At 41.5% G+C, this 18,006-nt stretch overlaps 2 protein-coding genes across 4 annotated transcripts in view; one reads left to right on the top strand and one right to left on the bottom strand.

Moving 5' to 3' along the window:
* LOC120564807 (chemokine-like protein TAFA-5) overlaps positions 1-18,006 on the top strand; it is a 61,699-nt gene that overhangs the window by 9,913 nt on the left and 33,780 nt on the right. The gene's annotated exons all lie outside the window — the stretch shown is intronic.
* LOC120564806 (E3 ubiquitin-protein ligase TRIM21-like) lies at positions 8,158-12,207 on the bottom strand. Its single transcript, XM_039810071.1, has 2 exons — positions 11,950-12,207; positions 8,158-10,395 (listed from the first exon to the last, which is right to left on the bottom strand). Exon 2 carries the CDS (start codon positions 10,384-10,386, stop codon positions 8,749-8,751), a length of 1,638 nt encoding a protein of 545 aa, XP_039666005.1. The 5' UTR covers positions 10,387-10,395; positions 11,950-12,207; the 3' UTR covers positions 8,158-8,748.

Genomic DNA, 18,006 nt, shown 5'->3' with positions numbered 1-18,006 from the left:
CCGCCATGATTGTTTACTCTGAAGTCGCGTTTGATCTCGAGGGATTTTGCGAGATTTCCCGTCTGACCTGGGAATGCTCGGGAGTCAAATCGGTTCGTGTGTGATGTGTTGATTTTGCCGTGTGCTGCGCACCACACACTGTACGACCAAAACTGTTAGACCCGTGTTTTTTTATCGCCGTGTGTGGGGTCTCTCAGGATTGGAAAATCAGCCGACAATTTTAAAATCATCCCGTGTGAACCAGGCTTTAGCCTGGTCCTACCAGACTCTGGTACACTAGCCTGGTCCTACCAGACTCTGGTACATTTCATTTGTACAGAGTCTGGCCACTCTCCATTGACAAGTGTTTACTTCCTTGAAGGCAGGTACTTTGTTGGATCTATTATACTACTATTGGATCTGCCCAGAGCCACTCTGGATCTGCCATGACCAATCGCTAACGTCATATGTCATGCAAATGTGCAACAAGAGGGGAGACCATCAAGGCTATTAGCATTAGCATTGCTAGTGTTAGCCTTAGCCAACTCCTTCACCACTAACAGAGCGAGCTGGAAAATCAAACTTTTCCCGAACCCCGTGGGGAGGAGGGCCACGACATCACGGCCACCAACACAACTCAGCAAAGATTGTTCTTGCTCGGGCTTTAACTTCTGGATATTCGGCGGCGTTGACACAACGGATCCAATGGCTTCGCTTGCATCTTTCTACGCCGCAATTCTAGCACACGGCCTCAATGTCATCGTTCTCAGCCACTCCCTCTGTTCACTGATTGGACCGCCAAAAATTTTGAAGGAGAAATCCCAAGACTATACCGCGAACCCAGACTTAGTACTGAAGGGAAATTAAAATTGAGCGTAAGTACGTAGGAGGGCGGAGACAGGCTAGTGTCAAACAGCCATATGCCGAGAATCAAAAACAACACGACTTCGACGTTCTGTGTGTGTGTCGCATTAGGTCACGGCAGTTTCCTGCGGCGTCGCTATGGCGACCAGCCACGCTCGCCTCATGCATGAGGCGGTACTATTAATCTGCAATGGAACGGGGCACTGCGGTCGAGTAGATCCGAGGCGAGTAGAGCTGGTACTAGCACTGGGTAAGCGCCATAAGCGGATCTTCATATCAAAATCTGAAAACTCGTCTAATGTGGCTCACATGTAAATGAGAAACAATTCTGGAAGTAGAAACTCACGGTAGACCAAGTTGAATTAAAAAAAAGTAATGTAGGAATTAGGGCTGTGCAAGAAAGTTTAAGTAAAAGCAGTATGTGCTAGTATTCTGTATTTGTTCTGTTCAGATGAGTTTTACAGAAGCAGAAGATAGAACAAGTTCATTTTTAAGAAAAGTTTGACGTTCATGACTCATGACACATTTATGTCCTCACAACCTTCAGTACAATCATAAAATTTTAAGTGCTGCTCGATACATCACATTACTTTTTATTACACCTTTTTATTTTTTATGTGCTGCGCATCCTGTTCAGGGACTTTGGCTGCAAAGGAGCTCAAAGCTAACTGCGATGCCACTGGATTTATATTACATGAACAGTAAACTAAGCACAGAACACACTGAGGTGCAGAACAATGTGAGCTTCAGTTCAAGTCCAGTTGAAAACACATCGAACTGAACATAACTAAAACATTTTTGTCACATTCATTACACTCAACTACACATTTGTGCAGCCTCATTGAGAAATTTAGTGAGAGCTCTAAAATATCATAATTTTTGGTGCCACTGGTTGTTATTCTGTATACATTTATGATATCCTGTATATTTAGGTTCTGGAAAAAGATAGTAGGATAATAGTAAAGCACTTGTCAAAGTGCACGGTTTTTCGTGCAAAACAATTTCCGATGATTTTTCTAATGCTGTCTATTCCTGCACTCCATACGGGCGTGCACTCAATGCACGTCACGTCCTGTACACTGACAACATTTGCAGCTGTGGTTCATAATTATCATGGGATGCAGCCTCGTTTTGGTCTGTTTAACAAATTAACACAAACCATCACCTGTCCACTGTGCGTTGGCATTTTTATTGTTCCTCTGAGGAGACCAATTTAAAAAAACTTGCACCGGTCAATAATATCTTCTGTTTCAATGTATTTGTCGTCCCAGGCTAGATAATCTCTGTTTGAATTGAAAGTATGTTTCTGCAAGTTGGCCGGTGCATTCATGCATATGTACAGTACCCTCAAAACCCCCACCCTTGAAAAATAGGGCTCCCCAGAAAGCCACGGTGTATCGAGGACAGACTGAAAATCTCTGTTATGCAGACAAATCAAACGTGCTTGAAACTGATGCTGAAAGAAATCTGAAAGTCAGCTGTAATCCTGTGAAGTTTTTTAGTCTGAACGAGAGTCTGGAGCAACTGCCAGACCTTCCTCCACAGCGCTGCGGAGGACGGTCTGGCTAGTCCACACAACATTCCTGGATGGGAGAAAAATGTGCTCCGGTTTATTGGCATTTCTTTAAACCAGTCACAATCATCTATGCGCCGAACGCAGTGATGGGAAGGAACTTGTTTTGGTGGAACGTGTGTACGTTCAAAAGTAGTTTTAGTTGCGCAACAGAAAACTCGGATTGGACAGATAGTCTAGCTAGCTGTCTGGATTTACCCTGCAGAGATCTGAGGAGCAGTTAACCATAGTCCTCAGAAATCCACCGGAGTTCAGAACGCCAACACAAAGAAAGGGGAAGGTGACGGACATCCGGCGAAGTTTTCGGTGGCACCTGAACCATCCCGGAAATGAAACGTCGTTGATATAGACTACTCCGGAGTTCACTTGTTCCTCTTTAAGATTCAATCAAAAAGAATGATTTGTTCGCGAATCTATCAGCAATGACAGATTCTTACAGCATCCTCGCTCAGTCACACGCAGACGAGACACAATAATAACTGTTTCCTCCTGGTGTGCTGCAGCAGATGAGGACTAAGAAATGCTGGTGATGAGCTGCTGCCAACGAGCAAACAGAGACCTGCCGCCGCTGTCTCTGGTTACCATTGGAGACCTGTTAGCGAGCAGCGTCTCTTACATCATCTAAATGCCGATTGAATCCAAATTACTGCAGAAAGCTCCGGGGCTTCTAGGCCCTAAGCAGCTCCGACGGTTCAGGATCTTTGACAAAGAAAAGACGACCTGTGAACCTGATCCTTTTGATTTGAACTTTTATCTTTCTCTGATTTTAATCATCACTCTGACTTCAGTTCAGGAGACGTCCCTGTTCACTGCCCCGCCACCAGGAGATGTTCTGGGCTAAGGGGCGAAACGTCAATGAGCGGTGGTCCCCAGCTGAAGACCCTGCAGCAAAAACTTTGCGGTATGCGGTCAGGTTTAGGGCTGCCTCAGGGAAGAGGACGCCCCTGCCATGCATAGTCCACCACAGGCACCGTTGGAGGTGCGACAGGCCAAAAGCCCAGCAGAAAGAACACCTTGCTGTAATGAATGATGCAGTTCAAAGGCCCGGTCACACTAGAATATTTGGTTCTGGATGTTTGGTGACGTAAAGTGGTGGAACGCATGCGAGACATGAGAGAGGTATCGATCTTCTCATCTAACTCTTCAGGAGAGAGTGATAAAGGAAACATTTCTCAAAACGTACAACTTAGCGTTTTACAATTCTTTAATAAAGTAAGAACGTCTCAAGCTTTAAGTCACTGTTGACGTTTTTAATTTGTAATCAAGAAGACCATTTTTCATAAATCAGGCTTTACACTTTATTATTTGTCATTCCACATAATTTACACAAGGCAACTGGTAGTTGAAATGCCTTTCTCAAATCCTCATTTTACAGCCCACGCAAGTATTATAAGGGTGTAGGGCAGGGGTCAGACATGATACAGCCTCCCTGGAGCTGTTTGGGGATGCCAGTTGCCCAGGAGACGAACTGGCACCCTTTCAAGCTGTTAGTTGGAGTCCGCCCTCTACACTCGCTCTGTATGGCGACTTGAACCGGCGAGCCTCCGGTTTCCAAGCTACAGACTGAGCGACTGCTGCTCTGCAATGAGCAGAAATTGTGGGGAAAATAATGAACATTTTCCAGATCCAAGTTAATTAAAAACATTTTGACACAGTATTTGCTGTTGCAGAATATTCTGTAATTTCTAGTAGACAGAGTTGAACAAAAACGTTAATCTAATTCAAATACTCTCATCCTTTACTCACTGTGAAGGTTAGCCTCTCAGTCTCTGGTTATGTGTGTGTGTTATGCCTACCATACACTAGAAGACTGAAAAAGACTGTAAAAAGACTAAAGTCTGACACAATCTCACATCTAAAGACTATTTGTCATAATATGTAAAGACTGGAAATCTTGCAGGGTCACAATTTGCAAGACTAAAAAATAAGACAAAGTATAACCAAACTAGCTAGCTACTGCTAGCATTGGCTGGTAACCTGCGAGAAAGTTTGCAGATTTTCTGTTCTGCCGTAAATGCAGACCCTAACCCTAACAATAAACAAACCTGTCAGTAAATCTCCACTGGATGACTTGCTTCAGAAGGGTTGAAAATCTGCAACTTTCCCTCTTTAGGGTTTAGCGCAAAATCATAACAACCATAAACACCACTGGCTCTAGCCGGTTGCTAATTCCTTTGGTGCTGGAGGGAGCGCACCCATTGGTTGTTGTCAATGTTGACTTCATTAAATTTCACTACCAGGACTTAAATCTGTGAGATCGCTGGGACTGAGTCTCATGACCATCTTACACCAAACAATTGAGACGGCGGGTGCGGGTACGGGAAGACTTTCATTTCATTCTGATATTGGAAATTAGTCTGTGACAGTGAAATCGCTTGGAAAGTCGTTTGGCGTAATGTCGGCATTAGCTTCCATCCTCTTCCATCGGCTTTCAGTAATTCGATACACTAGTTTCTTAACTATTAATCCTTCTATTTTAAGATTTTAATGTCGATTTTATTATTTATTTTAGAATATATTTTTTTATAAAAATTTAAATAGATTTGTCTTGTTGTAACTGTGCTTTGTTTCTTGAATGTGTGTTGATTGTTTATGTTTACAATGGATTTATATGCCTCTGTAAAGCACTTTTAGTTGCCTTGTGTGTGAATTGTGCTTTAAAAAAGCTTGCCTTGTCTTGCCTTGCTTCTGACTTTTGACCTTTGAGTCAGAGATGATGAAACTCAGGAATTAAGATTAAATGGTTCTCTCCTCTGTATGTTTTGCGTCTCTGGCCGTCATATATGAAGCTCCAACACCTCCACTGTGACCTTTGACTCTTTAAACATGACGTGCTGAGCTCCCAGCGGTCTACATTCCCCCAGAGAGGAGGAGGAGATAACCGTCATCATCAGCAGCTCTCAGACAGAGATGAGATAGTTCATTTGCTCTCCTGTAGCCTCGAGGCTAACAGCATGGGGGGGGGGAACACATCAGACAGTAAGCAGAAGTCGTGTTGATGCAGGCTGTCAGATGGTATTATGAGCTTCATTTAAACTGCAGAGAGTCTCAACAGGCAGATCTGAACACTGTTAGTGTTTTAAAGAGCAATGGTGGAAGAAGTATTCAGATCATCCACTGAAGTAAAAGTACTAACAGTAATAAAAAAGTTATACAACACTGAAAATACTCTAACAGAAGTAAAATATGAAACCTTAAGTAAAAGTGTGTAACTATTATCAGCTAAATGCCAAATGCTTTATCTACCTAAAGTATGAAAAGTAAAAGCAAATTTTTCCAGCAGTACGGGAGTCAGTTTCACTGTTGGTGACGTGATAAGGACGTAATAGAGCATAGAAATCAACGGGCAGGAGCGGGACGAAGCCGGAGATTAAATAAAAAAATGATGCTGCAATGCGGTGAGTGCGCCCAAAGATTGCAAGGCATTTCGTTTTAGAAAAGTGAACCACTTACAACTCACAATACGTTTGTTGATAGGCTACTCTGCGGCTAGCAGTAGCCAATCAGAGCAAGACAAAGCAGCCGTCCTGTTCACAAGCCAATCAGTCAGCATCAGCGACTACACCGATAGTCCCAAGGGGGTAAGCTTCGCTTCAGAACTCGAGCCATCTATGGCGCCATTTTGTTGCTACCTGGCCATCACCTCCTGTTAGCATTCCGCTGACCGCCATTTTTTTTTTTACGTCACTTGACAGCGAATAACTTTACATCTGAAGCGTTTAAAGACTCTATTTTTCCATTGTTTATTTCTAAAGAAACACGACAATGTATAAAAGGCTCCATTACCTTGTACCTCACGTTATTGCTCTGTAGCAGACGCTTTTATAAAAATAGGCTAACGATTGCGTCATAACCACAAGACTTACTGTCGCACAGTAGAGGAATTACCGTATAGTACAGGAGAAGCTCGCAGGCAGTTTCGACTTACGTTAGCTGTTTAGGTTTAATTACTAATGTTAACTAGCATGTTAGTTAGCAATAATTAGCCTGTGCTTATGTTATCTCCTTACATATACCTACGCTCTCCGTCTCTGTAAGATTGGGAATGATTGAGATTTCTCTTGGCACAGCTACCAGAAGACTTCCAACTTTCAGACAGGTTGCTCACGTCACATTTACGTTGTCTCTCTCAGTTGGAGGCTGCGCAGTAAAGCTGGCCATCACTGGAAAAGTGCTTCTAATAGCCTTCACTGGTCTCCGTCCAGAGCAAGGGGGGCTATTGGTCCATTTTATATATGTCAATGGATAGTCCGCAAAATGGATTCTGGAAAGAAGCTGCTGCAATTGAAAGTGTCATCGAAGGACCCGTCAATCCATTTTCAGGAGCTGTGAGACGATCTCCGTTAAGAATTACGCAATGAAATCGCCTAGGCCTGCAGGTAATGCACGTATAGTATAGCCTAAATTTCCGAGGCAACCTCAGTGATTTGACCACGATTAACCAAACATGGAACAGGGGGGCAACAGAGTCTGATAACTTTAGACAACATAGGGAACGAGACAGGATTAGGGGGTCTTTCTCTCGGGATTTTTCAGGACAAGATTTTTTTTTTTTGAACAAAGGTCTCGTTTTTGTTTTGTATAATGTCCTAATGGGTTTACGTGTTGAAGATCAACAGTGGCTCATATCAATGCGGTGCTGGACTGGAAGTAACATTAACTTGTCAAAATAAAAAGTGTGTGAAAACTAAAGGCTTAACTGCAAGAAGAAACAGGCATTTTAATTAATTAACTATAATTAATCACAATTAATTAATTAATCGCATGTTTTATCACATGATCAAAATTCTATTATTTTGCATTTCAGAACTGTTTTTAAGTACATATTAACAATGGAAATCAATTCTTACCTGTGTATCTTGATTGGGAATCAAATGAATGCAAAGAAAGTGACTTTATGAACTTGATTTTAAGATTTGTATTTGTTTATTATTTATTTATTTACTGTAAACAAAAGAAAAATGAATCTAGAGTCAATATTAGGGTTGGGTATTGTTTGGTTTGGATACTGGTGCTAAAGCGTTGTTTTTTTTTAAAACGGTACCGGTGCCTTAACGGTGCCTGGACCGATAAAAGAAGGGTACTAACAGTTGGCGACATTAAAGAACGGCTTGTGTATTGCTAAGGCTATATGGTCAAAATGAAATGATTTAATAATAACGTAATAACTATAACAATAACTTATTTCACAAGTAAATAGCTGTTGAACGACAAAAACAACCACCAGATGGGAAAAGGGCATTTAACAATAACTTTGAATGCACCACGACGCTGTAGGTTACCAGTTTCTTTGAACGCACCATCAGTGTTTTTCCGACAATGGCAGCTGCAGATTGTTACATCCCGGTGTCGGAATCCTGTACAGTGAAATACAGACAATCTTTACACCGTTTAGCGTTAGCTGTCAGCATTGTAACCGTGTATAATCCATCTACTAGCTAGCGGTAGGCTAACGTTAGCTGCTGTGGAGTGTAGTGTTAATTAGCGTCACATGCAGCGATGTTTGTGTTGCCTGTAATGTCTGTTTCAGAGCATCAGAGAGAAGCGCAGGCATATCAGTGGAACTGGAATGAGGCACCGAAATCCGCGTTGCTATTCCTGCAGCAGCAGGATGTGTTACGAGGAAGTATGGCAAAGTGCGGCAAAGGGTCAAAATAGTGAAAATAAATTAATAAATGGCGGCATGCGATTAAAAAAATGTAAGCGTTATGCTCGGCCCTTAATCGCATCACGATTAACGCGTTAATGCTGACAGCCCTAATATAAAGTAATTCACTGGATTAAATTACTTATTTGTTGCCACGCTCTGAAATTAACTTTCACTGGAAATGTTTGGATCAGCTGTGCCTGTGACTTGGTGCTATGTAAAAAGCTGCTACATGTGAATTTTGCGGACAGTACAAGGGCTAAATCTGTCAATGGAAACATTTATTTTTTTCAGCAGATATCTTAGTTATAACAAGATTGAGCTAGCAAAGCAGTTTAGTGTTAGGTGTGTTGTAGTTATTCAGTTTGGGAATCCCACGATCTCTACAACGCTAACGTTAGCTCAAGTTGACTCGAGGGTTTGATTTAACGTCATACTATTGGCACTTCAGTGATGCTTACGGACCTTGTTTCATACCACGTTAATGCCGTTAAATCAAACCCTCTCGTCTAATATTTGTATACATTTTAATATGGTAGATAATATCAATTAGTGTTATATAATATGTGTGTTGTAGTTGCAATGTGGCATATTGAAGAAAAACATGGAAATAAGACACATTGATCAGAATTTGAAACAATATTACATTAAATGAGTGAATATTTCTGTAGAAAGTCATATCATTCTACTCAGTGAGAATGACAGGAGAGATGATCAGAGGGGCAGAGTTTTTACCACCATAGTTAGGACATGGACCAAAGTATGGGTAGAGTTTCTCTTTGAAGGAGCAGCCAGTAAAGGAGTAGATGAGAGCTGCAGCATCAACGTCATAAAAGGAGACCAGACCCTCCTCATAATCCACAAACACCCCCACCTTCTCAGGACGAGACTTCAGAGAGAGATCAATTAGAGTGTCAGCACAAGCTTCAAACTCATGTTCATTCATCAAACATATCGTCCAGTAACCATTGTGAGGATTCAGTGTGATCTCTCCCTTCCTGTTGATCGACTCTCTGGCCACTCCAAAATCCCAGTCAGTCTTCCCTTTAACCTGAACCTCATAATAAAATCTTCCTGAAGAGAAACTCTGCTTTGCTAAGACATTAGCACAAGCATCAAATCGCTCTGGGTTATCTGGGAGATCATTCCCTACATCACCATATTTACCTACTTTTCCATCATCAGACAGGATGAGCCAGGGATTTGCTGTATCAGGATCGAGTGTCACATCCACTGCAAACTGCTGAACCCTCTTCAGCTCAACATCCAACAGCTTCTTCATCTGTTTACTGAGCGTCTCGTCCAGCTGATTGACAGCTCTGACCACAGTCCCCTCATATGACGGTGGACGGACGCTGACTTGTGTCCAGTCCTTAGTGGGCGGAGCAGCGTTCAGGGACGTGAAGCTCTGGAGGACGTGGAAGTGGTCTTCAGACTGTGAGAGCTGCTCCACCTCAGTGCTTCTCTTCTTCAGCTCAGAGATTTCCTGTTCCAGCTCCTTGATGAAGCCTTCAGCCTGTTTCTCCATCTTTCTCTGCTTCTCTTTGATCGTGTCCATGAGCTCGGCCTGGCTTCTCTCAATCAGAGCGGTGAAAACGTGAACACCTTCTGCTATCTCTCTGTCTGCATCTTCCTCACTGAGCTCCACTGAGTGTTTGATCTCCTGAATCTTCAGTCGTCTCTTCTGGATCATCTGCTGAATTTCAGCCTCTGTCTTCCCCAGCTCGGCCTTCTTTTCTTCATATTCTTGTTTCAGAGGAACAACATCATGTATCTTGTGGTCTAAAACAGTGCAGAGCATGCAGACACACGTCTGGTCAGTCTTACAGAACAGCTCCAGCAGTTTATCATGCTTCGTACACATCCTGCCTTCCAGGTTCTCCACAGGGTCGATCAGCTGATGTTTTTTCAGGCCTGATCTTGTCAGATGAGGCTCCAGGTGAGTCTCACAGTAGGAGTCCAGACACACCAGGCAGGACTTCAGGGCCTTCAGTTTGGTTCCAGTGCAGATGTCACAGGGAACTTCTCTTGGTTTGGACACGTGTTTCTCTGAGCTGCTGCTGCTGCTGGCTTTCTGCTGTGCTGACTGTCTGAACTGAGCAGCCATCTCAGAGATGAAAGTATTGACCCGCAGCTCAGGTCTGGAGTTGAAAGCTTCTTTACAGTTGGGACACTGACACCGGACATTAATATTCCAGTGTTCAGTGATGCAGGTTTTACAGAAGTTGTGTCCACATGGTATGGTGACTGGATCAGTGAACACATCCAGACAGATGGAGCACAGAAACTGATCTTCAGTCAGCAGACAGCTGGCAGCAGACATATCGACACTCTGAGGACAAAAAAATGTAAAAAAACAAACAAAAACTGTAATTACATATCTTGATTATGTTTAATAAAATCAAAGAAGAAATGCCAGCAGAAAAGCACAACAATTGTTGTTGTTGTTTATAATTTGCACATTTTTGATTCGATCAAAACTCTTGATATATTTTGTTGTCATGTCATCATGTGATGCAGTGATCCAGCTTCATTCAAGGAACTTGAACATGTGATATTTTCAAATGTGCAATATGTAATGTAAAGTTATAGGCCAAAATGCATCTATCCTAATTATTGCGCCACCTGGTGGTCCACATGCCTTGCATGACGCATTTCCCAGCCGCCGCAGGCTTGGACCCCTAATTAGTGGAATATAAAAGAATGCAAGATGAATTCTGTTGTTATATTATGAGTTTGCTACGAGTAAAGGAGAGCTCCGATGTGCAGTTCAGTGGTGGTCTTTCTGTGAAATCAGTAATCTCAGAAAATAAGTGCAAAAAGGGGATGTTTATTACTAAACATTTACTTTGGCTGCCTAAAAAAATACAATTTCTTGAAAAGTTACTTGAAAAAGCATTCTATAATCTATAAATCTTATTATCAATAAATTAGCAAACATTGGCAGAAAAATGATTCTTTTCTAAATCTCTCTTGTGTTTAGCACTTACCATGGGAAGTGAGGTTCCTCAAAACAAAATGTCCTAAACTGATGGCACAGGTTTTTTCAGGATAATTTCTTTAAAGCTTTTTTTATTCATCAGACATACTGACACTTGAGGACAAAAAGTGTGACAAAAAACAAACTGTAATTCTATATATCTTTTCATTATTTGTTTAAAAAAATTCAAATTAGTTGATTAGTGGAGTATAAGGAGTGTCATCGTGAATTCTGAGCTTGATCACTCTACCTTCTTTTCTCTGTGTCTTACATCATTTCTGAAGGCTGCCTCTGGAATCTGGTTTGAACTAAACCTTGACCAAATATTTAGTGTATTTAGAGTGCATTTTCATTTTGTCTCTGTCATCTTTTGTCTTGATTAATGAAACCTGTAGGGAAACCACTGACTGGTCTGCAGTGTAGAGGCTTAGCTAGTGTTGTTTCACAGATAAAAGAGAGTTCACCGTTAAAGTTGATGTGGAAAACCTTTCATTGAGTTCAGCTGAAGACAGAATAGTATGTTAATGAGCACTCTAACCAACTGAGCGTCCTGTTCATGCCACCATTTGAGACTATTTCTAAATATCAGAGTGTTTGTTTTCAATGTGGTTTGACATCATTTCTGAAGGCTGCCTGCTTCTAGTCACTTACTTAGCCATTAGCTTCTAGATAGTTATTCAAATAATAGTAAAAGATATACAGAGAGTTGAGGGTCAGACACATTAAATGTGCAGAAGAAACGATAAAAAGCTAGTTAAATGGTTTTGAGAATATACAGGAAACAGTCCTGTATATTAGCTTATGCTAATGCTAGCTGTGACTGTATTCTGTCTAACCCCACCTAGCCGGGGTTCAGTCGCTGTGGTTTGGTTTTTACATTTTGCCTCTGTAGGGCAGGGTACTCACCAGTTTTTGGCAGAGATCCTGCTGTTATTGAGAAAAAACGCTGCTGGATTCAGTTGAATGTTTCTTTAGAGAGAAACAGAGACACTTGACTCGACTGCAGCTCAGCTGTGACTCAGACAAACTTTCACTTTCAATTCAGGAAATGTGATGTTGCAGCTCTCCTCTTCCAGTGCTGCTCCACCTCTCAGTGGTCCATCGCCAAGAGGGAGTGGTGAGATGTAGAGGAGTAAGGCAAGGCAAGGCAAGGCAGCTTCATTTCTATAGCACATTTCAGCAACAGGACAATTCAAAGTGCTTTACATAAAGAGCAGTTGAAGACAATTACAAAATTAAAAACGAGAATAAAAGTTACAGTGCAGTATAAGAAATTAACAATTATTTAAAGAAAGACAGCATCAAAAAGAAAGGTCTTCAGCCTTGATTTAAAAGAACTGAGAGTTGTGGCGGACCTGCAGTTTTCTGGGAGTTTGTTCCAGATATGTGGACCATAGAAACTGAACGCTGCTTCTCCCTGTTTAGTTCTGACTCTGGGGACAGCAAGCAGACCTGTCCCAGACAACCTTAGAGGTCTGGGTGGTTCATAGTGTAGCAGCAGATCAGAAATATATTTTGGCCCTAAACCGTTTATATATAAATGTATATATGGAGCGTCTTTTTTCTCTGATTTCAAAGCGGATTTAAGGGCATTTATTTGTGTTGGACATCGGGGGATATTGGTATTGGTATCCTTAAAAAGAATAAGTCACACTGGATCTAAAAATATGTGTGTCGTGTCTGTGTGTTCAGATTTTACTGTAGACTCCATGAAAAACAAGTGTGATTTATTTTAGACTCAAACTGTGTCACGCTTGATTAGCAGGACATTAGTGAAATTACTTAGAACTTGGGGGCTTTTTGGACCCCCCAGTGTCTTGGGAAAGTTGCCTGCTTTACCCAGTTGGGTTTCAAAGGTGACATATAGCAGGGACGGACTGGGGCTAAAAAACAGCCTCGGACTTTCTCCCAAATCGGCCCATCATCCGGCCATTCGCCCCTAGCCTTGAGCGACAGACACTAGCCAGGATGTCCTGATACTATGCCACAATACTGTAGCCTATCAGACAAGGTATTCACAGCAAGTAACATCTCAACACCAATTATGATAATTGGGGTTGTGTTTATTAATGAAGCCTCAGCCTTCAAATAAAAACTACACTTTCAGTGATAAAATAGGCTACTTGCTGTACCTGAACATGGGGATTAGATATTCTGTAGGCCTATACCAAAACTACACTGAGAGTGTTAGTTACTATATACTATAACTATTCAAATATAAATGTATATAACATGTGCTGCTTTGTGTTAAAGAATTAGCATTGAATAACTGACTTAATATTTTGTCAATGTCATATTACACTTTTGATTCATATTAAGGCTGTGAAATGATGAAAATGACAAGGCCCTATCAATGTTGCCTGTGAAGCTTTCACAAACAACCCCCAGGTCTTTGCCAGTTCCACAATATTAAACGCAAATATGAAAGACGAGGAAAAACTGCACTCTGATGGAAGACAGACAGAAAGTGCAAGCTAGGATTTTTTGGTTAAACTTTTGGTTACATTTGGTGAATTACTTAGCCCCCTTCCCAGTTTGTTAGCACGTTTAGAGTGGTACCAATGCATTCCTGATGTTTTCCTGTTTAATTTAATACCATAGTCTTCATCCTAGCAGCAAAAGTGAGCTCACTACGACCTCTCATATACAACCATGTGAAATCGCGGTCAACCCGCGATTAATTTCAAACGCGTTTAATGTTTCAAATTAACCTAACAGAAATTATTAAACAGGTTAAGTTTGACAGCACTACATGGCACGATCATTTTTATAATCATGATTCACACCCATGTTGATAGCTGACTATGCAATTCGCTAAGATAGGGATAAAGGCAGCCTATAATAAATAAATTTCCTGCTGGCACTTACCAGTACTTGCTGATGTGAAATTAACTCACGTCTAATGATGTAGGCTTACTCTTCTTTTTCAGTTTTATTTTTACACGTAGCATATAAGTGATTGTATTTGCGCCCCCTGCTGTTAATATCGCTTTATTAGACTTTTCTTTGGACTTTTCCAGAACGTACAGATTGTCAGTCCGTCCCTGCCTGACGGTGGCCCTACAGGAGAGCTCAAGCTTAACTGGCAGTAGTACAGTAAGCTATAGGCTAAACTCTGCTGATATGTTATTTAAATAAACTTGAGGAGGTTCAGTGTTTACCGTGTCAAATTGATGATATCTGAATCACATTTAAAGGTTTTGCTTTGAACATAAAACGTAATTAGAGGTAAACGAGGAAAGAAAGTTGTCTGGTTTTGAGGACAGTTGTCTGCTGTTTCTCCAATGAATACATAGATGTTTGTTTAAAAGGTGATGATAGTAAAGCCATCGGCTGCCTCCAGTCTTCATGTGACCCTCACCGTGCAGTCGGTATCCACATCACTGCTTCATGGGAGTCTCAGTCTGTTATAGGACTGTCCTCGATTCAAGAAATTCTTTGTGTTAACTAACACTCATACAATTTAATCAGCAGATACGTTTTTCACAAAGAATCATGCAGAAGCATAATTTTAAATCTTTACATCTTAGATGGTGTTTTGTATTTTGAAATAAAATAGTCAACATGATAAAATTATGAAAAAGCGACTAATCGACTAAAGAAACAACAGTTTACTTGACTAATCGACTAGGAGGGGGCAGCCCTAGCCTGTTGAACCTTCTCAGAAAGACTAAATGAGCTGCCGCTGCTGTTGATGATGTTGTTGTCATTAATCCCGCTCTGACCCCGCTGCCCTCCGTCTTTCTGAAGAACTGTTCACTCTGTCCTCCTTACTCTGAGGTCCTGGTATTTTCTGAGAGCGGGACGGTCCATGGCTCTATTGATGACAGTTCATCAGCATGCAGGGGGGGCCTCTGCCGTCGCCACAGCGACCAAATGCAGCTTCTGTCCCCTCTGATTCACCCAAACATTCATCCCTCCATCATCTAGCCTCACTGAGCACTGAGCTCAGTAAGGATTTGTATTATTTATATACATCTGTTATTCATTCCATTAATTTAATGAATGTTTTAGTTGATAAACAGACTTCTATCTTTTAGAATATTTTAGTTTTTTCAATTCTTCCGATGTATTGGTCTGTCGGTCCGGTCCAGCACTTTGGCCCACACTTAAATAACTCAACAGCTATTGAATCAATTGATTCGACATTACGTACAGACATGTATGGCCCCAAGAGGATAAACCCGATTTTGGTAATCCCCTGACTTTTCATCTATCGTCATCATAAGGTTCACATCATAGACTGTATTTGAAGATGGACGACGCATCTCCACTCCCTCCCACTGTAGAAAAGTGAAGCCAAAATGTCCCAGATACGGGTGCTGCCGGGTGCTGTCTTGTAATTTTGGAGCCAGAGTCTGCGCAGTAGCGATTGGGGGGCAGAGCCACTGTATTGCAGTCCCACCAATACCTCCGCCCAATCAATCGCAAGTCAACCGCTCACACACCCGCCTGAACAATCACGAAAAAGATCACAGCTGTCAATCATGACGTTTCACCCCGTTTTCATAGCTTCAAATAAAAACCAAACTGATCAGAATAATAAACACTTGAACAAACATCAGCGTGATCAGAACTTCCTAAAATTACAGAAACCATCTTAAGTATTTTTGTTTGGGGGCAGGATTTATAAGCTGTACTGCAGCCAGCCACCAGGGGGCGATCAAGATGTTTTAGCTTCACTTATACAGTCAATGCCATGTTTTTTAAAGCTATAGTGCGTAGTTTCTGTCGCCCCCATGAGGAATTCTAAGTAATGACAACAACACTGTCGGCGCGTCCACATGATACAAGCCTTGCGTGATCGCACACAATAACGTGGGTGGCCTAAAGCCTTCATGCATACCTTTTTAGTGCATTGAATACCAGGCTATTATAATAATGACTGTTGGCTGAGTTTATAAATCATGTTTTAACGTTAAACATGTGGCACAGTGAACCCTTAGGATGAACTGTATCTGTGGATGGCTACCTTATCAATGTGTTTTTTTTTCACAAATAGGCTGATTTATATTTGCTAATAATATGTTGGACTCATGTTATGACATTTTTTTTTAAACTTTTCACTTTCCCACTGTAACTCTGAGGACCCCCTAGGGGTCCCAGACCCCCTGTTGAAGATCTCTGGTCTATGCTTTTTTCAAAGTTTTCTTTTATGAGAAATATGGGTTTCTTACAACCAAATTGCCCTGAAATAACTTGTATACAATACAATGTACTTGATGTACATTGTATGGAACCCATACAACGTTCTTCGCAGGTAAAATGAATGATTACTTCCATTGAATTTTGGGTGTTTTTTCAATTTAATAGCATTTAAAAAAAAAAAAAAAGTTTGAATGGTTTAAAAACAGTATCCTGACCGAACTTTGACATAAACCAGTCTGTGATTCACTCAACATCCTCTGATCTTAACTATTTGTCAAAATAATTCATAGTTTCTGCTTTTTTTCAAACTCAAAAATGAGGCATAATGTCATTTAAATTAGGTTTATTGACCATGAATATAAAACAAAAGCATTGAAAAAAGTGGAAAAAGGTTCATTTTCAATTTTCACCGGGAAGGACAACAAGTTCATGGTCTACGGGAAGACAACATGAGGGTTAAGTGACATTTTCCAAGGTGATCTTGGGGAGGTTGTAGATGTCCCTGAGGAGGTTTTAGCTGTTGTTGAGGAATTTTAAGAAGTCTTGAAAAGATCGCAGGGGTCCTTAAAAAGGTTCAAGAGGTTCTTGAGAAGGTATTAGAGTTCATTGAAAAACAATTAAGCTGTTTTTTAAAGAGGTTCTTGAGGCTGTTCCAGGTGTTCTTGAAGAGGATGTCGAGGTTATTGAGGTGGTTTCAGAGGAGTTAATGTGTGCACTCAGTGTAATCTCTACTGTTGCTATGTTTACCTGCAGTTTAATCAAACCTGACCACTGATTTTGAGAACACTGAGTACCTATACATGCAACCCAATAGTCCACTATTATTCAGAATATGACAATATTCTGAGTTTGATACAGGTCATGTAAACAGCACATTCTGGTAGGATATTCTGAAAAAGGCCTTTTTTCCGGATATAGCATGTGGGATATTTTGGTATTATTCAGGTTTTAGAAGCATTCTTTGGACACATATACAGCGCATTCGGAATATGCATCTCAGTCGGGGTTTTCACCGCAGTTTACGGCCTCTTGCCTGTTCACGGCTTATGGTCAGCTCTGTGCGTCTCTATGGTTGCTGTTCACAAACCAACTAGCCAACAATTTGCAGGGCTGCAGACCCGATAAGAAAGAGAAACTCAGCTACAGTATCTCACAAAAATGAGTACACCCCCTCACATTTTTGTAAATATTTCATTATATCTTTTAATGGGACAACACTATGACACGTTGCTACAATGTAAAGTAGTGAGTGTGCAGCTTGTATAACAGTGTAAATGTGCTGTCCCCTCAACATAACCCAACACACCGCCATTAATGTCTAAATCTCAGGCGACAAAAGGGAGTACACCCCCAAGTGAAAATGTCCAAATTGGGCCCAATTAGCCATTTTCCTTCCCCGGTGTCGTGTGAGCTGTTAGTGTTACAAGGTCTCAGGTGTGAATGGAGAGCAGGTGTGTTAAATTTGGTGTTATCGCTCTCACACTCTCTCATACTGGTCACTGGAAGTTCAACATGGCGCCTCATGGCAAAGAACTCTCTGAGGATCTGAAACAAAATCGATTGTTGCTCTACATAAAGATGGCCTAGGTTTTAAGAAGATTGCCAACACCCTGAAACTGAGCTGCAGCACGGTGGCCAAGACCGTACGGTGGTTTAACAGGACAGAACTCTCCACTCAGAACAGGCCTCGCCATGGTCGACCAAAGAAGTTGAGTGCGCGTGCTCAGCGTCGTCTTTGGGAAATAGACGTACGAGTGCTGCCAGCATTGCTGCTGAGGTTGTAGGGGTGGGGGGGGGGGTCAGCCTGTCAGTGCT

Source organism: Perca fluviatilis, chromosome 8 (genome assembly GCF_010015445.1).
Source record: "Perca fluviatilis chromosome 8, GENO_Pfluv_1.0, whole genome shotgun sequence".
NCBI lineage: Eukaryota > Metazoa > Chordata > Actinopteri > Perciformes > Percidae > Perca > Perca fluviatilis.
Note: the sequence above shows the minus strand (reverse complement) of the source record. Positions and strands in the feature narration are given on the sequence as shown.

Excerpts from the sequence above, each read along its gene's own strand:
- LOC120564806 (XM_039810071.1), bottom strand. The coding sequence starts at position 10,386 with ATGTCTGCTGCCAGCTGTCTGCTGACTGAAGATCAGTTTCTGTGCTCC.